This window comes from Schistocerca gregaria, chromosome 4 (assembly GCF_023897955.1).
Source record: "Schistocerca gregaria isolate iqSchGreg1 chromosome 4, iqSchGreg1.2, whole genome shotgun sequence".
NCBI lineage: Eukaryota > Metazoa > Arthropoda > Insecta > Orthoptera > Acrididae > Schistocerca > Schistocerca gregaria.
Genome location: NC_064923.1, coordinates 785,494,621 through 785,519,308, shown reverse-complemented (window position 1 = coordinate 785,519,308; position 24,688 = coordinate 785,494,621). Strand labels below are relative to the sequence as shown.

General features: G+C 40.7%; 1 protein-coding gene across 2 annotated transcripts in view; it reads left to right on the top strand.

Moving 5' to 3' along the window:
* The window catches only part of LOC126267436 (uncharacterized), a 161,773-nt gene that overhangs the window by 73,324 nt on the left and 63,761 nt on the right, over nt 1-24,688 (top strand). For both annotated transcript variants that reach the window (XM_049972695.1, XM_049972694.1), the window contains exon 4: nt 10,783-11,152. In XM_049972695.1, coding sequence (XP_049828652.1) covers nt 10,783-11,152 — 370 coding nt within the window. The remainder of the gene's footprint in view (nt 1-10,782; nt 11,153-24,688) is intronic.

Below are 24,688 nucleotides of genomic sequence, written 5' to 3'. Positions count from 1 at the left end.
TTCCGTCGAAATGTTGGAACACGTGAGGCAATACTGACCTTACGACTTATCTTAGAAGAAAGATTAAGAAAAGGCAAACCTACGTTTCTAGCATTTGTAGACTTAGAGAAAGCTTTTGACAATGTTGACTGGAATACTCTTTTTCAAATTCTAAAGGTGGCAGGGGTAAAATACAGGGAGCGAAAGGCTATTTATAATTTGTTCAGAAACCAGATGGCAGTAATAAGAGTCGAGGGGCATGAAAGGGAAGCAGTGGTTGGGAAAGGAGTGAGACAGGGTTGTAGCCTCTCCCCGATGTTATTCAATCTGTATATTGAGCAAGCAGTAAAGGAAACAAAAGAAAAATTTGGAGTAGGTATTAAAATTCATGGAGACGAAGTAAAAACTTTGAGGTTCGCCGATGACATTGTAATTCTGTCAGAGACGGCAAAGGACTTGGAAGAGCAGTTGAACGGAATGGACAGTGTCTTGAAAGGAGGATATAAGATGAACATTAACAAAAGCAAAACGAGGATAATGGAATGTAGTCAAATTAAATCGGGTGATGCTGAGGGAATTAGATTAGGAAATGAGACACTTAAAGTAGTAAAGGAGTTTTGCTATTTAGGAAGTAAAATAACTGATGATGGTCGAAGTAGGGAGGATATAAAATGTGTACTGGCAATGGCAAGGAAAGCGTTTCTGAAGAAGAGAAATTTGTTAACATCGAATATAGATTTATGTATCAGGAAGTCGTTTCTGAAAGTATTTGTTTGGAGTGTATCCATGTATGGAAGTGAAACATGGACGATAACTAGTTTGGACAAGAAGAGAATAGAAGCTTTCGAAATGTGGTGCTACAGAAGAATACTGAAGATAAGGTGGATAGATCACGTAACTAATGAGGAGGTATTGAATAGGATTGGGGAGAAGAGAAGTTTGTGGCACAACTTGACTAGAAGAAGGGATCGGTTGGTAGGACATGTTTTGAGGCATCAAGGGATCACAAATTTAGCGTTGGAGGGCAGCGTGGAGGGTAAAAATTGTAGAGGGAGACCGAGAGATGAGTACACTAAGCAGATTCAGAAGGATGTAGGTTGCAGTAGGTACTGGGAGATGAAGCAGCTTGCACAGGATAGAGTAGCATGGAGAGCTGCATCAAACCAGTCTCAGGACTGAAGACAACAACAACAACATCCAGAAGGGACCCGAAGATAATATAGTGGACATTGGAACTTTTATCCTGGCCTTTGATGGCAACATTTTCATGAGAAGGTTAAGGTCCTGGTTTTGTAGGTGTGATGTCAGGCCTTATTTTCCTCCTCTGCTGAGATGTTTTAGGTGCCATAGGTTCAGACATGTCCTCCCGCTGTTCTAATGGGTCTATCTGTCTAGCATGTGGACGGTCACCCCATGAGGGCAGCTTTTGTGACCAACCCCCTCAATGTGTCAACTGTCCAGAACCATGCCCTCCTCATTCAACTGAGTGCTCTGTGTTCAAGGGAAAAGAAAATTAAAGAGTTTTAAATTACTTGACTGGCTGTCTTGTCAAGATGCAAAGAAAAAGTTTGAAAAACCTCATCCGACTGATACGGCCTCAAATTTTGCGACTGTTGTCACAGTCCATACATCATGCAGTAACGAGTTTCTCGCAAGACACCACCTGGAACTGGTCATATTCCAAGCCTACCCCACAATTGAGGGAGAGAATGTCAGCTCCCAAGCCCCCTACCCCTGCAGTATTCATGGTTCCCATGCCATTGGTATGGACAGAGATGCCTAGTCATCTTCTGGTGTTGTCATGGATGAGTGCACCTGTCAAGGTGCTCCCTCTCTAGACAAGGACCAACAGCCACAGGCTGCAGGCCAAGAAAAGTATGGTCCCCTCTACCCCCGGAAGATAAAATGAGGAAATCTTCACATAAATCAAAGTCTCACAAAAGTAACAGAAAAAAGAAGTACTTTCTGAGGCTTCGGATGTCCACTCCCTACCCCTGCAAATATTGAACCTATGCACCTTGACGACCGATCCCACAAGTGGGTGGACTGCAACCTGATAGTGAAGTAATAGCATCCATCTTCTCGAGTCGCCACTGTCTCAGACCTGACTCCAATTCTCATTCAATGAAACTGTAATGGCTACTATTGCCATCTGACAGAACTCTTGTCATTTACTGGCCATTATTCCGTAATTGGCCTAGCACTATAGGAAACACAGTTCACGGCAACACATTACCGTGCTCTGAGAAACTACTAACCCTACTGTACAAATCACGTTGAGTGTCCAGTGGGGTTTGTACCTTCATTCATTTTGATATATCCAGTGAGCAGGTGTCCCTTACCACTGAACTAGAGTCCATGGCATTTAGTGTCTACCTGTCACTTTGGATGACAATCTGTAATGTTTATCTACCTCCAGACGGACCTTTCCATTATCACGAGCTGTTCGAGTTAGTGGAACAGCTACCTCCTCCCTTCCTCTTGCGAGGCGCAGTAAAGCTCTTAATCCTCTGTCCAGCATCTACTCAAGTCCCTCAGAGACCTGGTATTAGAACACTTCTTTCAGAATTGGAATTCTGCCTACACAGCCTTGCTGCAACACGTTTCAGTCCAGCCAACAGAACATACGTAGCTATTGATCTCACAGTTTGCAGCCCGAATTTCTCACCCCTGATTGTCAGCGACACATCCATTGTGCTCTTCATGACAGTGACTATTTTCCTGTTGTTCTCTCCCTCTCCACTCACAGAGATCAGGAACATGCTCCACGTTAGTCACTTCAGAAAGCTGACTGGCAGGCTTTCTCCTCTGCAGCCAGTCATGCGACAGATGTCGACAAAGTGGTACAGGATACTATTGGTACTGTTATTCATGCTGCTGCAACAATGGTATCCTACTACTGCGGCACATTCTGACAACCACTGGTGCCACAGTGGTCTGAAGATATAGTCACATCTATCAGGGAACACCACGGGGTGCTACAAAGCTCAAGTGCCATCTGTCTATGGATAATTTAATAGCATTCAAGATACTATGGGTGAAAGCATGGTTTTTAATATAGAAATGGAAGCAGCAGTGTTGGTAGCAGTACATATAATCTATGCAATCCCACAGCCCATTGTCCCAAATATGGAATACACTCAGTCGCATTTGCGACCATCCACTACCCACAGCACTTCCTGGCATCCTGCACTGATCCCATGGTACTTGCTGAATGCAGTACCATCCTCATTCCGCGACCCTGAAACACCTCATCACGTGCTACCCACTATTCTTCCACGCACACAGTTCTCTCATACAACATCCCTTTCAGCAAATGGGAGTTTCACAGTGCTTCGGTGGAGTGTCGAGATACGGCCCCTGGACCCAATAAAGTTCATAACCAAATGCTAAAATGTCTTCGTGCTGATAGCATGAAACATATCCTCAGGCTTTTTAATTGTATTTGGCTGGGAGGAGAACTTCCCTCTCAACAGTTAGAAGGTATTATTATTCCTGTTCTGAAGCTTGGAAAGAACCCACATTTTTAACTAACTACCAGCCAATCTCTGATAAATAGGCTGTGTAAGTTATTCGAACATATGATCAACTGCTGTCTTTGGTGATTCCTTGAAGCCGAAGGGCATATATCACAATTTCAATGTGACTTCCCAGTACACTACAAATCATCAGGTTCATCTGAAATCTGCAGTGCACAGTGCTTTCACACCTCGACGACTGTGTTCATTCACCTACACAAGACATACAATACCAGCTGGTGACATCACTTACTATCTACACTGCATTAGGGGGTTTCTGGGGCAGCTAACCCATTTTTATCCAGAATTTCCCAGCTCTCCAATATTCTTGGGTCTGGATAGCTTTGACTCTCAGCAGCCAGTGTATGTAAGAAAGTGGAGGCCCTTAGGGACTGGTTCTGAGCGTAATACTGTTCGCTATCACCATCAGCGGTATCGTAAATGCAGTGGTCCCCACAGTCTCTGCGTTGTCTTATGTAGATGATCTTTACCTGTACGACACAGCCGCATTACTGTGAACCACTGAGCACTAGCTGGAGAATACGTGACTGGGCACTGAATTATGGCTATCAATTTTCTCTTGCAAATCTATTATCATGGCGAGCAATTACTTGAAATTCCTGAAACTTTTCAATTAGATATTTTATTTGACAACAAGCTAACTTGGCTGCCACATGTCCACCGGCTCGAGATAACTGGCATGAAGAAGCTAAATGCCCTCCATGGGGCACGGACTGCATAGTTATGAGATTTTACAAAGCGCTGGTTTTATCCCGCTTGGAATATGGATGTGTTGGTTATGGGTCAGCAGCACTGTCTGTACTGAGCTTGTTGGATCCTGTTCACCACACTGGTGTGCGGTTGGCAACGAGGGCCTTCCGTATGAGCCCTGTTGACAGCCTCCTGGCAGAAGCCAGTGTCCCACCACTGTGGGTTAGGTGACAGCAGCTTCTGGCTAATTACACAGTCACAGTCTGTCAGATGCCCACTCACCCACGTCAGTCAACTCTATACCATAACCAACAGTTCAGAGTGTCACTGAAAACTGAGTGGACCAGCTGGGATCCGACTCAATACTCTACTGAAGGACCTCCAACAATCTCTTTTCATCTGTTTTCCTAGGGCTACCTCTCGACACTCACTGTGGTCTGTACCCTATTCTGTGATATGGATGGACCTCTTTTGTGGCCCTAAAGAGAACACTGATCCTACCCTTCTCCTGCCTCTCTCCAATTCTGTTTCACTCAATCCTCCTCAATTATTCTCATTCGGTATGCATGTGCACAGACAGATTGAAAGTCAGTGACAGGGTTGGTTACGCTTTTGCACATGCAAGGGGATATGAGAAGCACTCTCTACTGACTTCCTGCATTCTGTACACTGCAGAGTTGATTGCCATATCTCAGGCTTTGCGGTACATCAAATCCCTGGCCACAACAAAGTTCCTACTCTATAGCAGTTCCCTGGTTTATCCCTGCTGTATCTAAAAATCTTGTGGTCGCCAACATCCAGAACCTACTGGTTGACCTCTACAATTCTGGAAAGTCAGTGAGTGACCTTCATCTGCACACTGAGCCACATGGGTCCACTAAAGTGTGCCATACATCTTTCCGGGCCTCTCGGAAAGATGTCATTGTGTTGTGCCGACTACGTATCAGCCACGTGAGACTCACCCGCAATGTAGGAAAAGATAGATTACTACTTACTGTAAAGAAGACACATGAAGTTCCAGAGAGGAATGATTAAAAAACACTCACGTATAGCTTTCGGCAGCAACCTTCATCAGTAAAGAGTGTGTGCGCACGCGCGCGCGCGCACTCACACACACACACACACACACACACACACACACACACACACACACACACACACACACACTCATGCACATACGACCGCCAACTCCAGCATCTAGGGGCCAGAATGCAACATCATGTGGAGCACATACGACCGCCAACTCCAGCATCTAGGGGCCAGAATGCAACATCATGTGGAATGCAAGCACCAGCAATCTGGAGAGGATGAAGAAGGGGAAGTGGAAATGATAGTAGTGTACAGATGGGAGAGCATGTGCGCTATCTGGTGTAGTGTGCAAGGACTAGAGTGCCAGCAGGTGTGGTGTCAGGAGGTTGTGGGCAGGCAGGTGGGGAAAAAAGGAGCAAAAGAGGGGAGGTGCAGGGAAAGACAGGCAGACATTTTTGCAAACGGTTGCATATAAAGAGAATGGGGATGAGATTATAGGATGGGGGGTGGAAACTGTTGGGTGGAGGGTGTGGGGAGACTATGTTACTGTAGGTTGAGGCAGGGGTAATGACGAGAGTGGAGAATGTGTTGTAAGGATGACTCCCATCTGCGCAGTTCAGAAAAGCTGGTGGCGGAGGAAAGAATCCAGATGGCTCAGGTAGTGAAGCAGCCATTGAAATAGTGTGTTGTGTTCAGCTGCACGTTGTGCCAGAGGGTGGTCTACTTTGCGGTGGTGGCCTTCGTCCTGGTAGTCAACTGGTTGGCAGTCATGCCATTATAAAAAGCTGTGCAGTGATTGCAGCAGAGCTGGTAAATGACCTGGCTGCTTTCACAGATGGCCCGGCCCATGTTGGGGTGGAATAAGCCTGTAACAGGACTGGAGTAGGAAGTGCAGGGGGGGGGGGGGGGGGGGGATTGGGCAGGTTTTGCACCAGGGTCTTCCACAGGGATATGATTTTTTGTTAGTGGCATGGGGACAGACTAGGATATTGTGGAGGTTGGGTGAGTGAAGGAATACCACCTCAGGAGGGGTGAGAAGTATCTCTGGTAGGATGTCCCTCATTTCAGGGTACGGCGATAGGTAATGAAAGCCCTGGTGAAGGATGTTGCTCAGTTTTTGTGGCGGGTTTTTGGGATGGTAAGGATTGGGGTTGTGAGGGGAAATGGCATGAGAGATCTTTTTGCAGATTAGGTCTGGGGGATAGTGCAAGTCTTGGAAGGTCTCGATGGATGTTGGGAAGGTAGTGTTCAATAGTGGTAAGAGCATGGGCATATGAGGGATGTTGGTGTATAGGGAGGTGGTATCAACAGTGACAAGTAGGATTCCAGGACCTAAAGGGATGGTGATGGCAGAGAGTCGGTGAGGGAAGTGGGAGGCTAGACTACAGACGATTGATTGGAGGTGTTTCTCAATGAGTACCAAAATTCTTTCAGTGCGGGTATAATAACCAGCCACACTGGGGCATCCACGATTATTGGGTTTGTGGATTTTGGGGATCATGTAGAAGTTGGGTTTGCAGGGTGTTGTAGGGGTGAGGAGGGAAATGGGTTCAGGGAGATGTTCTGGGAAGGACCTAAGGCTTTAAGCAGGAAATGAGTTTGTGTTGAACTGCTAGCCTCCCACATCAAAGACACTAACCACTTCCTTCACCAACTTCCTGCCATCCCTACCCCTTTACCTGCTGGATCCTTACTCGTAACTGTTGACGCCACCCCCCTATACACCAACATGCCTCATTCCTATGGTCTTACTGCTATTCAACACTACCTTTCCCAATGTCCTTTAGACTCCAAACCAACTACATCATTCCTCATACACCTTAATAATTTATCCTAACAAACAATTACTTGTCATTTGAAGGGAGAGTATATAAACAATCTGCAGCACACCTTGGGCACCTGCATGGCACCCTCTGATGCCAACCTTTGTATGGGCCATCTAGAGGAGACTTTCTCGGCCTCCTAAAACATTCAGGTCCTTTGATGATATCTCCATTATCTGAACCCAGGATCAAGATATCCTACCTTCTATCCTTCACAACCTCAACACGTTTTCTCCCATCCGCTTCACATGGTTCTCCTTAACCAACCGTGCCACCTTCCTAGATGTTGACCTCTTCCTCTCTAATGGATGGATCCACACCTCTGTCCACATTAAGCCCACCAACCACGGAGAATATGTGCATTTTGATAGCTGCCATCCCTTTCACCCAAAAAATCCCTCCCATACAACCTGGCTACCCAGGGACAGTGTATCTGCAGTGAGAAAAACTCCTTTCCTCAGTATGCTGAGGGTCTCAAGGCCTTCGCAGGCAGGCACTATCCCCCAGACCTAGTCCGCAAACAAATCTGTGCCATATCCCCTCACAATCCCAACCCTCCCAGCATCCCCAATAACCAGCCACAAAGAAATGTGTCCCCTTCATCACTCAGTACCACACTGGAATGGAACAACTGAACCACATCCTTCACCAAGGCTTTGATTACCTATCATCATGCTCTGAAATGAGGGACGTCCTATGCGAGACACTTACCATCCCTCCTAAAGTGGTGTTCCATGGCCCACCCAACCTGCACAACATCCTAGTCCATCACTGTTCCACTCCTAATCCCAACGCCTTGCCACAAGGATCATATCCATGCGGAAGACGCAGGTGCAAAACCTGCCCAACCCACCCGCCCACCCAGCACTTCCTATTCTAGTCCTGTTGCAGGTTTTCTCATACCTCATCAGGGGCTGGGCCACCTGAGAAAGCAGCCATGTTATTTGCCAGCTATATTGCAATCATTGCACACCATTTTATATTGGTATGACTACCAACCAGCATGTCCACCAGGATGAATGGCCTCCACCAAACTGTGTCCAAGAGCCAAGTAGCATGCACAACACGCAGCTAAACATAACATACTTGATTTCAATAGGTGCTTTACTACCCAAGCCATTTGGACCCTTTCCTATACCACCAGCTTTTCTGAACTGCACAGGTGGGAGTTACCCTTAAAACACACCCTCTGCTCCTGTGACTATCCTGGCCCCAACCTATGGTATCATACCATGCCCACACCCTCCATCCAACAGTTTCCGCCCCCTCTGTCCTATCATCTCGTCCCCGTTCTCACCTCACATCTTGTTTATTTGCAGCCCCTCTGTCAGTGCATCCGCCCATCTCTCCCCACTCCTCTCCTTTTTTGCTCCTTTTTACCCCGCCTCCCTGTCCCTCAACCTCATGATGCTGCGCCTGTTGGCAGTCTAGCCCCTGCACACTCCAACAGATAGTGTTTGTCTCTCTCCCCACCTGTACACTACTAACCTCTCCCCTTCCCCCTTACCTTCCACTTCACCTTCATCTTCACTCTCACCTTCCCCTTTACCACCCAGATTGCTGCTTGCATCCCACATCATGTTGCATTCTGGCCCGAGATGCTGAAGTTGGCACTCATGTGTGCCCACTTATTGGCATCTCATTTACCGCGTGCCCCCCCCCCCCTCCCCTCCCCTCCCCTCCAAATAGACATTGACAGCATGCATTTTATGCCTCTGCCTCAGATGCCAAGCCTCAGAAAACACAGATCCAGAAATTTCCTTTTTCTGGGGGATTTTGTGGGACTTTCTTGAAGCTTGATGCAGACAATGGAATTTGCTATGAGCACACATATTGGAACTGTTCAGACTGAGAATACTCCACGACTTCATGTTTGGCTGACCTCATGTGCTTGATATGGTCACTAAATGAACATCTTGCCAGACTTGCCTCTATTTCCTGTCTTGAAATTATTACCGACGAGAGGTTAGGCTTTGGGATCTGAAAGTGTTCTGCAACCTGTGTTTTAGTCTTCTCTCCATTGTTGACCAGACGTAGAATTTTCTGACTTTGTTTTAACGTCAGAGCATTGTAAGGTCTTTTCTGTTTTGGCAGCATATTGCGTGTGATGGAATGAAATGGAAAAACACATTCATTGCTCACAGACAGAGACAGAGAGCTGCCTGGACTGTTGTGTGTTGCACACTATGTGTGGTCTGCTGACCAGCCACACTCTTCCCCCTTCCTTGCATCTTACATGAGTAGTAAGCAAGCAAATGGGCCGTTGTTGTGAAATTACAGTGCAGTATATTATTGAGAAATATTGTGAGAAATGTGTAATGGAAAATACCATAATCCACAGCACTACATATGTACACACTTAAACAATGGAAAATCTGGGATGGAATGTAACAATATTATGAAAAGCAAAGTTTGCTAGTTACCTCATAGCAGAGATGCTGAGTCGCAGATAGGCACAACAAAAAGACTCTCACAAATAAAGCTTATGACACGTAAGGCTTTTGCCAACAATCAACAATAAACAAGACACGAGTGCATGCGCCCCCCCCCCCCCCCCCACAAAAAAAAAAAAAAAAAAAAAAAAAAAAACCCTCACACTCACAACTGCAGTCTCAGGCAACTGAAACCACGCTGTGTGTGAGAGTTGTGTTTGGGCTTGTGTGCGCATTTGTGTGCGTGTGCCATATATTGTTGACAAAGGCCTTACTGGCTGAAAGCTTTATTTGTGACAGTCTTTTTGTTGTGCCTATCTGCGACTCAGTATCTCCGCTATATGGTGAGTAGCAACATTCCTTTTCATAATATTGTTATATGTACACATTTATTCGGTTTAGATGAAGAATGAGGTGTGAAATATGTAATGTTGCGACTAAATTTTAGTTTGTAGTACGAATTATCCAAAATTTGATTAGGATGGTAGATTTTTCGATGTAAGTTGGTGGGGACGCTTTCAGTTTATCCAATTTTGAAGCAACTAGGGTATACTATGTAAGACCACAGCTGAGTAATACCTGTAAATATGAGTTACTTGACTTTTTTCTCTCTGAAACTGTAACACCACAACATATCTAATGTCCTTGTACAAGTAATCCATGGATTAATACCACTACCAGTAGTAGGGAATCACATATGTAGGAAAGGAAATAATGTGGGTATACTGCAGCACAATATACAGCACAGTAAACATGTAGTGTGGGAGAAATGCCTAGTAGCGGTACCTCAAACAAGTGAGAGCTACTACTAATACTTTATAGTTCACTGTTCAGGCCACACTTCCCTTGTGATTACTGTTTCAATTAATCAGCTAAATTCTTCCCTGTGACACTGTAAAAAATACTGGAGCAAGTGATGTGTTACATAATATTAGCTTTTCCAGAAGTGTTATGTATATCCATATTAATTTATTTTCAAACAATGGAAAATCCAAGATGCAAAAATGATAATATTATGAAAAGGACAGATTGCTAAGCACCATATAGAGATGATGAGTTGCAGACAGGCTGTCTCATTTAACAGTCTTGTTAGTATGCCGGTCTGTGTCTCAACAACTCTAAGTGGTGAGTATCAGTCTGTCCTTACCATAATATTGACTCTGGTTCTATTTTCAGCATAAATATATGAAGTGCATATACTGTTTATAATCTTTGTTACTATTTATTTAGATTTTTCATTGAGTGCATTGATAATTATTACTTTAGTAATAAGAGTGTGATTTCTTTCAGAAAGTGACAAATTGTTACCAAATGTCTGCAGCTGGGCAGAATTATATGCGTGGTACCAACAATCATTGGAATTATGGGAACAATAGAGGCAATAACTACAGAAAAATAGAAAAGTCTGCTCCAGAATATCACACACAAGATGACTTCAGTGTGGCCAGGCATAGGAAGCAAGAAATGCCGCAATTACAGACTCCTCGTGCTAAAAGTTTATTTAAACACCCCACTCAAGAAGAAATGAGACAAGGAATTGAAACACACACAGGAAAATACCTTTTGAAATCTGCACGCAAGGAGAATGAGTTGCATAATTGTCAAACAAAGCATCCATCAAAAATTAGTAACCCTCAGTTTCACCCAAAAAAAAGAACAGGTACCTGTAAATTTCCTATAGTCGAGATAGCGTAAGTAGATCTCTGACAGCTCGCAGCACTGTGCCAGCTTTCAACTGCAGAGTGCTAATGGCTGCAGGTAAAAACAGTAGCCATCTACAGCGCTGAGGTGTTGCGATGGAGATGTTTATAAAGTTGTTAAGTTATGGGCTGAGGTAGGCCAGCAAAGCTGTAACTGTCAGGGATGAACTTACACACACTAAACTAGAGTAAACATAAACAAAAGTTGTTAAAGCAGGTATTTAAATTTTTTAATATGCATAGTAAAATAAAATTTAAGAGAAACTAATATTGAGGAGGACAGGAAGGTAAGTATTTGTCTGTAGTTAACCCATTGTTGGGCTGTATGTTTCATTAAATTATAGACAGGAGAACTAAAGAATTTGGAACAAGCATCAGTCTTGTGTAAATGAGAGGAAAATATCAAAAAAGTGAGAAAAACTTACAACATTTGTTGTATGAGTAGTGCAGACAGTGTTACACTGATAAGCAGAGCAGAGAAAATGTGGTGTGCGACCGTCTCTGTATTCATTGACACTGAGGAGACTGCTCACTGACAAGGCATGGACTTGTGTTCAGGAGGGTCCGTACAGATTTAAGCTTTCTGTGATTTTCATAAATTGCTCGGGCAAATGCCTGAATAGTTCCTTCTAAAGAATTTGGCCAGTGTCCTTTGACAATCTGATCTTGTGCTCATTCTTCAGTGTTGGGATGTTAAGCCACATTCTTACTTCCTTTTTCCATTCACTGATGGAGGGAAGCATGTGTTTACAGATATAGATAAACTGAAGAAACATATGCTATGCAGCATCATATATAATAATATCATACTCGAGTTAGATAGTTGTATGTTCCTTAGATCATTTGAACAATTCTCTATCAAAATGATGTAGAACGATTTAGTTTACAGGATAATGGGTGAGGTGTGACGAGGAAAGTAATGGGAATTCTTGTTTTTCTTAAAGAATCTTTATTTGTTCATCAGCATCAACTTTGTCTACGTCAAGGCAATCCCCCTCAGATGTAATACAATTATGCTAGAGCATTTTCCAAACTTGGAGGCACTTCTGGAACTTACTTCTCATTATTGTGTTCAGCTCCTTCACCGATTCTATTTTTTACTTCAACAGTGGTGGCAAAACGATGTCTGATCATGGTTCTCTTCAGTCTCAGGAATAGAAAGAAGTCGCAGGGAGCCATGTCTGGCTAATACAGTGGCTGCCAAAAAAATCATGGAGAACCATTGAGGTGCGAGAGGGAACGTTAGTGTGATGCAATAGGGTTTCGCCTCAAATAGACCTTTTTAATCACATTTCATATACATGATTAGTGTTAACATTAATTAACACATTTTTTTATCTCTGCTTATGAAACTATACTAAAAGAACTTGCTGTTCCACGTGTTACACACTTTATGATACTGGGAAAATGAAAATTTTTGTGTTGCTATATATTGAACTCCTTTCTGAACAACTGATATCTTCAGTAATGGGTAATAAAGGTGTAATGCTGTAGGTACAGACGTGACTGTTCTTCTTAAATTGTGATGGATTATTTCGGAGGCATTAGCAAATATGAGTTGTGACATCACAATTAAAATGCCTAACTCTTTGAAGAGAGGCTCACCTGATGCCTGTGGGTGCACACCACATATTCTGTGCAATCAGCACTGTCTTTCTAAGTGATGAGCTACCCCAAAAAATTGTTCCATAAGCCGATATTGAGTGGACATATACAAAGGGGTTAATGAATTTGTTTCCAACCTTAACAGTTATATGAAGAGGGTAAGTAGCTAAATTAATAGTTTGAACAGCTCAGCAATATGCTACTTCCAGTTCATTTTCATCAATATGTACACCCAAAAATTTGGATCATTCTAACTTATTTACTGATTTGTCATGTGTTTCATCAATTGTTGGTGTGACACTGTTTGTTGTACAGAACTGCATATACGCAAGTGTGCCTTATGAAAACTTCCATTTTCTGAGAACCACTCTATAATTCTTTCATTCACATTTATAAGGAATAGGAGTGGATCCAAAATTGAACCCTAACCTAATTGATTGAGTTATTCAACACAACATTTTGCTTCTTCTTCTCTTTTTTTCCCCAGGGAAAAAGAGACACTTGCTGTTGCATACCTCACTTGATGGCACCTTGTCCTCTTGTTGGCGGGTTTGAGGTAGAAAGCTGGTGTCTCACACTCAGCAGTACTGTGGTGGCATCCCTAGCACAGCATAATAGTGTGGGAGCTGGCTGTGGAGTAGTTTACGTAACTGCTCATGTCACTATCTGAGGCTAAGTTAAAATGGTGGGAGTTGAATAGAGTAAAATTTTTTATCATTATTACCCATTACCTTGTACACTATATTCTCTTTGCCTTGTGTAGTTTGGTAGACTTTCATCATCTTCCATAGCTCATTAAATCATTATTTCTTGGGTACCTTAACCCCTTTTATTAAGCTGCCCATTATTTTTCAGTTTGTGGTCCAGAAGCTTGCTTTCTTTGAAATACACATTTAGCAAGTGCTGCTCATGTTCTAATTTGTGGAGGAGAATATATTATCTTCAGAAATGTTGCAAAATTTTCCTATAATTTTCTTTCCTTTGTAAGGTCTGACATCATTGAAGTCACACACAATCATTACAGTGCTCATATCATGAGTTACATCCAACAAATTATCACTTCATCATTAATTTTATGATACCACCATATTTTGAAGTTGGAAATTATGCCTGAATATAGGAGGCTCGGTTGGTTTTCTAAGAACATTCATCATATCTAGCCACTAACACTGAATATACTTACTACTAAATTAATTAATTCAGAGTTTATCATCACTGCAATTTTTACTTCCTTACTTTTTCACATTCTCTGTGATTTACTGTTTTCTTCAAAATGTAAATAGTAAATGCCTTGCCATCTAATTTCAGCCACTCGCAATACTAATATTTTTCTTGCTTTAATTTTCAGATGTTATTGTCCACTTTTTCTTAATGAGGTCCAAACATTCCAGCACAAATGAACAGTATGTTGTGGTTGTTGCTGTTGTTGTCATCGTTGCTTTCATCGTCATTGTTGTCATTGTTCGCAATCTGAAGACTGGTTTGATCAGTGCTATCCATGCTAATTTATCCATAATCAGCCTCTTCATTTGTGCATAACTTCTGCAACATACATCCATTTCAACTTGCTTACTGTAATTTATCCCTTGATATCCCTCTACAATTTTTACACTCACATTTCCCTCCAATACCATAGTGACAACTCCTTGATCAACTAACCCATTTTGTAAGTCAAGTGGTGTTATAAATTTGCTTTCTCCCCAGTTCGATTCAGTACCGCCTCATTAGTTACATGATATATCCGACCAATCTTCAGCATTCCTCTATAGCACCACATTTCAAGAGCTTCTATTCTCTTCTTGTCTGAACTGCTTGTCATTCACATTTCAGTCCTACAAAAGGCTATGCTGCAGACAAATAACTTCAGAAAAGCTTCCGAACATTTAAGTTTGTATTCCCTCTGACAACCATGCCTCCATCCTTGCTACCTTCCCTGTTTTCCTTTCCCTGTTGCTTCATAACCTGGGTTGTGAGTAACTAAATCCATTCTTCCCTTTCTTTCTCCTCTCTCCTCCCTGATGAAGGAACATTTATTCCGAAAGCTAGGAACTTAAATTTTCGGTTGTTTTTGTGTTTCTATCGGCTGTACTGAGCTGAGGTAAGTACTGGCCAGCCCCTCTGTCTCTTTGTTAGTAACTATAGGAATATACTACTACAACCACCTATTTATTACTCACATAGGAGGATCGCAAGGACAAGATTAGATTAATTACAGTACATGCAGAGGCATTTAAACAATCATTCTTCCCATGCTGCACACATGATTGGAACAGGGAAAAACACTAATAACTGGTACAACAGGAAGTAGCCTCTGCCATACACTTCAGTGGTTTGCAGAGTGTATACCCAGCATCACCTTGTTGACGTGGCACTGTAGAGAAGTGAATGAGTGCTGTGTGTGTGTGTGTGTGTGTGTGTGTGTGTGTGTGTGTGTGTGTGTGTGTGTGTGTGTCGGGAGGGGGAAGGGCAGATGCATAGAGAAAGATCAAGGTTTCAATATAGTAAACAGATTGAAATGTATGTCTGCAGGAGCAGTTACGCAGACAAACAATAGACTAGCATACATAGAGAAGCATCAACTTGTCTTCGGACTGAATACTGCAGCAACAGCAACAACAAAAATGGCTGCTATTTGACAAAGGTTTCGTATACGGTGGAGTTAAAATTCAAGTTGTGTAATTTGTTAGTGTTTTAAAATGCATTGGGCATCACTGATACTAAAATCAAATACTATGAAATTTAAGAAAGAAAACAAGACAATTTTATTTAGGGAACAGATTTAAGCTTTTTTAAGAAACTTAGCACTTCAGTTTTATCATGTGTCCAGATGACTGTAATACATTGGAGGTACGAAATTTCATAACAACCAAACCTGCAGAAATTTGCATATGTTGCTTAGGGATAATGAAGTAAGAATCTAGAAATGTGAATGTAGTGTCTTGGCTGCCTCCTAAAAAATTAAAAGCTGTGCCCACAGCAGGTAAGGTGATGCTCACCGTTTTTTCGACATCTAAAAGTCCGACATTCATCGAATCCTTGAGCACAGAAAAACCAATAACAGTGAGACACTCCATAGCTCATGAAGTTCATCAAGAGCAAATGACCTGGGCTACTCATGGAGGGAGTGATTCTATTCCATGATAACACGCATCCACACATCTGCTGGATCACATGAAGTGTAATGTTCAAGTTCAAGTGAGAGCAGCTTGATCACCAATCCTACAGCCTGGACATGTGTGTGGTCCACTAAAAACACATCCCAAAGGGAAGTACTTGAACTCTGACAATGAACTGAAAGATGCAGTGTTGCACTGGCTACTGTCACAGCCAGAATAATTCTGAGCACAAGGAACACTTGCTGTGGGATAGTTGTGCTTAGGCCTCTGCTGATTACTTCTGAATAAAGACTTCAATTATAACCACAATCTTGTTTCATACTTTTTGTAGGTAAGCACCTTCTATGCAACTCTCGTATGATTGGAAAAAAAGGATGCCACTTTAATTTATATGTCTCTGGCTGTTGAGGCCAGAGTCCTGTAGTCATGTGTGCGAGTTGTTTTTCCACATGTAAGAGTGTGTGTGTGTGTGTGTGTGTGTGTGTGTGTGTGTGTGTGTGTGTGTGTGTGTGTTTTTCCAATGAAGCCTTGTTGACTGAAAGCTCACTTTCTGTTTATTTTTGTTGTGCCTATTTGCAACTCAGCATCTCTGCTATATGGTGAGCAGCAACTATCCTTTTCATAATATTGTTATCTCTGGTAAAATAGTTCCTCTTGGTAAGTTTTGCTTTGAAATAGTGTCTACTAGATAATCTTGCATTTTCGCATTCTGAGGCAGAATTTTGCACCTATTTCACTTTATGAAAATTTTTCCAGTCCCTACAAATAGCCTACAGTAGAAGCATCAGTAATGGAGGAATATTTGTGGAGAGGCCAGATAAACATGTTTCTGATGAGGGGCAACAGCCTTTTCAATAGTAGCAGAGGCAAGAGTCTGGGTTACTGAATGATCTAGCCTTTTAACCAACACGCCCTCACAGCGTTTGTTCTGCAAATGGCTGAAAAAGAAGAACTACATTCATGCAACTCTTCTGTAGGGTTAAATGATGATGGCATTCTCTTGGGCAAACAGTTCCCTATTCAGATCACTGAATGAATGATGCCAGAAAAAACTGACAATCTACAAGTTGCACGGTGTAATGTTAGATCCATTAATGGGGTAGGGAGGTTAGGGAACTTAAAAAAGTGAAATTAATATGGTAAAGCTAGATATAATGGGAATTAGTGAAGTTTGGTTGCAGGGAGAACAGTACTACTGGTCAAGTGAGTAAGGTTTATAAATAAAAAATCAAATGAAGGTAATGTAGAAGTATGTCTAATAATGGATAAAAAATAATAGAAATGTGGGTAAGTAACAGTGTAATTAACACATCCAACACAATAGTTCAAGTTCATATGTCAATTAGCTTTGTAGTTGATGAGGGCATTGAAAAATGTGTCATGGCATAAAAGAAGTTATTCAGGTAGTTAAGTGAAAGGAATACCATATTTACCCGAATGTATGACGACGAAAACAAGCCATTTTTGACAAAATAATTTAATTGTATAGATAAAAAATCTACTCACCAAGCAGTGGCAGAACACACACATAAAAGAGGGTTGTGGTTAGGCACCTAATTACATTCCTCTTTCATGTGCACGTTCTGCCACTGCTTGGTGAGTAGATGTAATATCTATCCAATTAAATTATTTTGTCGAATATAAGATGTCATTTTTTCCCAAATTCATCATTTGAAAAATACAGGGACACTGTATTTCTGCAGATTAAACTATTGCTGCTGAGGTCAACATTTTTACGTTGTTTAGTGGAGTATATAGGGGTAGTCTTACATTTATAGGGATATTCTTACATTTAGAGATGAAGCTTTGGCTATTGAGGTCATGTGCAGATTTATTTTTAAGAAATCGGAATGGCAGGGTTGGGGGCAAATGATACTCGCATTCCAACAGGTTCGAGATTTTCTGATGTACCAAAGTGTTTGAAACAGCATCAACATTGCTCCAATAATCAAGCGACATGACTCCCACAGCACTAGTGCAAGAGACTTGTGAGAAATTATGAACTAGCCACTACAACAGGGTGTTGCTGTGATTAAAATTTGACAATTTTGTGATACACAAGAGGAAATAGCATTAACTTCTATGATCTTGCAAACTCTTTTTGTGTCTGGACAGGTTTGCAATAAAAGTTCCCATACATGTATCGATACCATGTACATACATTAATTCTGTTTTTGAAGTAAATGTGAGATTTGAAAGTGGAAATGTGTTTCAAAAACATTACTTGATTCTGAACCGAGATAAAAATTATTTGATTATGAGTGACTGCAATTATTTACTAAGTGGGTTGCAAATGAAATATTCTGTCACTATTCATGTATTGGAATATTGGGTAAAAAGATTACAAGCTTTTAATCAGCTTCAGAACACGATGGCGAAATTCAGTTGAAACAAAAAGGAAAATTAATCCAGAAATAAATCATATTAAACTGACTAATAATTACTATGAGAACAAATTACAGTGTCAAGAGCTGTCATGAAGATAATACCAACAGATATCACTATATCATGGGACGAGTGGAAGTTTGAGAATGGGACTGAATCTTATTTACAATCTTCTATTTATGTATTAGTTGGTGCTGTTACATATGACCTGCACACTAGAAGATATTGCAGTCTGTGTTTCACAGTTTCTCAAGTTCAACCCTACAAAAGCATTGAAAGGGGAACAGTGACACCAGCTTGGCTGAGAACTATTATGACTGCGAGGACAACAAGCAGCAAATTGTCACGTTGCCAACCATGGGAATCGATACCACATACTTTGGCTTTTTATGAACATCTTACATGGTTAAATTGCAGTTTACCTGAATCCATTTGTAGTTGGAATCAAACTGACTTTGAAATTAGATATATATTCAACATATTATTCATTTCTGCAGAGGATGGTAAAAGTGTAGATAGACGCCAGTGGTGTACTTACGTGTTTCTTGCTACGATGTTGTCAATGCTTGCTGTGACATATGACGGGAATTAAAGGTGGTGTGCCAATTGGTTCTACACAGCTAGGGCAGATTGTCAATTTGTTTGGAAGCATGAGACGTTGTAACATTCTCACATCAGTGATGATACTCTGAGACAGAGCGAAGGGAATGATGCGGGAGACCCACACCGCCGTACTAGGAAAGGTCCTAGTGGAGGTGGTTTGTCATTGCCTTCCTCCTACCATAATGGGGATCAATGATGATGATGAAGACAACACAACAACACCCAGTCATCTCGAGGCAGGAAAAATCTCTGAACCCGCTGGGAATCGAACCCGGGACCCTGTGCTCGGGAAACGAGACCACGAGCAGTATAGACGCGAAAAAAGAATCAATAAATGACATACATTTAGAATAGATAATATATTAACTTTTTGGGAGACACTTTACGTCAACAAAACAATTTGTCATTTGGTCATTCAGAATATATTAAAAATGATTTTTTCTCAAAAAACCTATTTAAAAAACAGGGTGTCGTCTTATTTTCAGGGCTTTCTTATATTGAAGTAAATATGGTATTTAACTGTGATGAGGATGAGGAACTGGTGTTTGACAGTAGGAAAGGGAAGAAAAGGAAAAATAGTAGGATAATACAGATGGAGGGGGGGGGGGAGGAATAAAAAAGAAACCCATCTGGTAGAGCATAATTTACTCATTTCTCACATCTGGTTTAAGAATCATGTTAGAAGGTTGTATACGTGGAAGAGACCTGGGGAAAAGAAAAGTTTCAGATTATATAATAGTATGAAAGCAGATTTTTAACTGTGTGACATTTCCAGGGGGAGATGTGGACTTTGACCATACTTGGTTATAAACTGAAGATTACAACCAAAGTGCAAAAAGGTAGGAAATTAAGGAGATGGGACCTGGACAAGCAAAGAATCTCTAAGCTGAAAGGATCTCTTTCACAAAGAGATTATCGAGAGATTCAGAGTGTGCATTAGGCAATGTTTGACTGAAACTGGGAAAGGAAATACAGCAAAAGACGAATATATACCTTTGAGAGAGGTTTGAGAGATGAAAGAATGAAGGCAGAAGATGATCGATGAGGTAAAAAGACAAGGCCTAAAAAAATAAAGACAGGAAGTGCAAAATGGCTAAGAAGGAATGGCTAGAAGACAAATCAAGGCTCTGGAAGCATATGTAACTAGGGGAAAGATAGATGCTGACTATAGCAAAATTACAGAGACCTCTGGAAAAAAAGAGAAGCAGCTGTATGAAAATCATGAGTTCAGATGGCAAGCCAATACATAGAAAGGGAAGAGGAAGTATATGAGATGGGAGGTACAACACTGTAAGAAAAATTTCACATATCACCTAATTACTGAAAGTATAAAATGGCTAAGTAGTTGAAATATTCCTTCAAAATTATTGAGATTATTGGGAGAGCAAGAGATGACAGAACTATTCCACCTGGCATTCAAGATATATGAGACAGGATAACTACCCTCTGACTTCAAGAAAAATGTAATAATTCCAGTTCAAAAGGAAACAGGTGCTGAAAGGTCTGAATATTACTGCAAACTGCTAGCATGAATTATGTTTACAGAGGAAAGAAACAAGGTAGAAGTCAACCTCTGGGAATATCAGTTAGAATTCCGGAAAAATACAGGAACACGAGAGGTGATAGGGGCCCTATGACATATTTAGGAAGGTAGGTTATAGAAAGGCAAATCTATATTTATGGCAGTTATATATTTAGCAAGACCATGAATACTGTTCTCCTCAAAATAATTAAGGTAGCAGGGATAAAATACAGGGGGCAGAAGGTTACACACAGTTGTACAGAAACCAAACTGCGGTTATAAAAATTGAAGGACATAAAAGGAAGGAGTAGTAGAGAAGGGTGTGAGACAGAACTGTTGCCTATCCCTGATAACCTCTACAATGAGTAAGCAATAAAGAAAATGAAGTAGTAGTTCAGTTTGTCTTTTGTTTCTCACTGCACAGAGCCTTACAATGCTCCATTCAGCGAGTGGGAATTTGCCAGCACACTTGCCCTTTGTCCTGACACGTTTCCTGGACCAGACCGGATACATAACCAAATGCTCCAACACTTATCAGTGGCTGGCCACCATTATATCCTGACCCTCTTCAACTGTCTGTGGAGTGAGGGAGTCTTTCCTACCCAGTGGCAGGAAAGCATTGTTGTTCCAGTGTTGAAGTTATCGGTTTTAGTTAATCTCAGGTCGGAGGGACTGATGACCACCTAGTTTGGTCCCTTCTCCAACCGACTAATCCTCCTTGCTTCATCCATCGTGTGCCATTTTGCTTCTGAGGGAGCAGAATTCCTTAACTTTATCTACTTCGTGATCACCAATTTCAATGTGAAATTTATCACTAATATTTACCATAGCCTTTCTTTTGTTTACTCTCAGTTCATCTTCAATGTTTACTAGACTGCTCTCTCCATTTAACATGTCCTTTAATTCTTAATCAATCTCACTAAGGATAGCAATGTTATTGACAAATCTTGTAACAGCTGCCCTTTTTTTAATCCAAGCACTTTGTGGCGAGGTGGGGTCGGTCGGTCTGCATTTTTGTTAATGCTGTCGTTCAGTCCACCTACCTCGACAGGATTCTTGCCATTGTCCCTTCACTCTGTGGTAGCAGATACATGCTAGGCAGTACAAAGCAGTGTTGATGAAACCACCACCTAATACCTACCATACAGAGGCCACGTATCCCTAGATGAAAGTCAGTTCCTGAAAGTTCACGATCATAAAATCAGTCGTTTGGGATCTTCAGTCTATTTGCAGAAAAGCGTAATCATTAGATTAAATCTGCTTCTAATTCATATTGAAACACATGAAATGGCTATCAAGTCCGTATTTAATATGGTAAGACATTATCATTCAAAATTCTTTGTCTGTGTAACAAATATTCACTTGACAAGCAGCCAGAATTTTAGTAAGTCTGACCCGACTAATTTTCACGTTCTACCAGTCAGTGATGCACAACTATTCGCGAGTTAAACATTTGGTTGTTTCAGTGGTCTTCTTCGTAAAAGGTGCTCGCCAAAATATTCCGTACAGAGCACGAAACACGCTACGCAGAGTTGTTACTACGACCAGAAAGTTCACACGCTCATATCTCTCAAACTATTTAATTTAGAAACACCAAACATTTCATTAAAATATTCATAACTCCAGTCGCTTCAGTCTCGACATGTTCAAACCAAAATTAGCTCACTATTTCCTCATCTTACAGCGAATTTTTAGGGAGCGATCTAACATCGTGTTATCTGTAGATCGACTAGCAAGCGACTCCTCTGGAAGTACTCTCCTATATTCCCACTCCTCTTTTTGTGCGTGAACAGCTTAATTGTGATTGGCTGTTGATCTAAACGACCAATCTGAACATTCCTTCCAGCTCATTTGCGTGGCAAATCTGGTCTTATCCAATCACTAATTTTATAGTAATTAATATAGTAATTAATATCAGCAAAACATTAATTTCTTGTACTTTGATTAAACAAAGTAACGAAACACAAAATATTCTTCAAGTTGATAAATAAACTTATTTCACCTCTGACTTCCATTCTGGCTACTTTTATACAAAAGCAAGCACACACCAACATATATCACCTGAATTGTGGTTGCAACATAACTTTCCCACAGTTCGTTTGTACAAGGTTTTACATAAAATGAAATACTAAATTTTAACGTATATCCCATGTACTCTCTCTCAATCACTCTCACCTCACACACTCACATAACAAAATATAATCAAATAATAATTTTGACCAATTTTTGTATTAAGTAATGCACAGTAACTAAAGTTTTGAAAAGAAAAATCTAATTAATTGATTTTTATACACTGATAACTTTGGAATGGCTTCAAATGATATTGAAAGTCAACCTGATAGTGTTCCTAACTTGGTTTTAAAAAACAAGCATACGTTTTAGGAGTATTAAGTAATTCTCTTTACCTCCAGAACTATAATAAATAAAAATCAGAAATTTTGACAGCATCATTCCATTAATCACAAAAGGCTGTGTACCAAATTTGAACAAAATCTGATAATAACTAATATGGATTATTTAGATTCGTAGAGAGTATGACTCTTCGTATCGACTGAATGTTCCGCTATGCATTTCTCATGGCAGGCAGCATCAGCTGTGCTGTGAGCAAAACGAAAAACATGTAGCCATCCTGCAGCCACCGTACTAGAGGGCTGCATGACTTACTGCAGCGAATGTCATCTTCTAATAACTTGCTGTGTTACACAAACCCAAGTATGGGATTTTTAATGAAAATTGTTCCTAGTTATAATTTTTTCAGCTGAATGAAATATCAGAAGTACATTATAGTTTTTTCGATGTTACATCAGATTTTGAAGGTTTGGACTTGATAGCGAATAATAAAATTGGTGTGCAAAATTTGCCTTTTTCTTCAGAAGTATTATTTTTTGTACAAAAAACTTATCAAATCATTTACATTAGTAAATATTAAAGTTCTCCTCAAAATTAAATTCTTCTTTGAACAATTACTCTACGCATTTCTATATCATTTTGAAATGAAATAAACCACTTAATGCTCTTTACAGCTGCTATATTAGCATTCATGAAATATAATATATTACTATACAAAAGATTCAACTTAATTTGCATTATTCCACAAAATGTTCTAGCAGGATAACACTAGCTTTAATCATCTCTGTGGATAAAATGTATCTTTCATTATATTATTCTCACTTTTGGTTCAAATGGCTCTGAGCACTATGGGACTTAACATCTTAGGTCATCAATCCCCTAGAACTTAGGACTAGTTAAACCTAACTAACCTAAGGACATCACACACATCCATGCCCGAGGCAGGATTCGAACCTGCGACTGTAGCAGTCGCGCGGTTCTGGACTGCACGCCTAGAACCGTGAGACCTCTCACTTTTGGGGAGCATCTTTTTTACACACTTTAGCAAAAAAACACTTACTTTCTGTAGCAGCACTAGGGTAGCACATTTTTCTTTCTCGTACTTACACTTTGGTTGCTTTAAAGGCACTTCACTGTGATACAGCTTCCAGTCATCTGCCCTATATCTGGTTTCTTATAGTCTCGTATCAGGTTTTTCTAAATTTCATACCTGCAGAATACAGTACGTCTAACCCACCTTTCTCAATTTCTGCACCCTAACTTTTCACATATACACACATCATAATTTGTATTTTTGTTCTCAGATCTAAAGGGAAAACTTCCTGAATTTTAGTGTAGGGAAAATTTTCTGCTTATTTTCACAAAACTCTTTTGCAAGAAAACTCAATATTCATTGAAATTCAACATCTTTTATCAAATAGTCTTATACAGCACTAATTATTTTCAGTAAAGAATGAATTAACCATTATCCAGAAATAACAACAGTACCCAAATTGGCATGATTACTTTACTCTTTTTCAAAAAATCATTATATGCATTTTATAGTGGGATAATTCCTAAGCAAGTTCCTGCTGAAAGCAGTACTACTTATGAAGCAATTAGGCCAAAAAACTATTTTTTTTTTAATTTCCAAACATTTTCTTTACTAACTTTTCTTTTCAGAAAAATATTTACCTCACAGTTACTATTAAAAAAATATCTCATGACTTTACATGTTGTTGTTGTTGTTGTTGTTGTCGTGGTCTTCAGTCCTGAGACTGGTTTGATGCAGCTCTCAATTCTACTCTATCCTGTGCAAGCTTCATCATCTCCCAGTACCTACTGCAACCTACATCCTTCTGAATCTGCTTGGTGTATTCATCTCTTGGTCTCTCTCTACGATGTTTACCTTCCACGCTGCCCTCCAGTGCTAAATT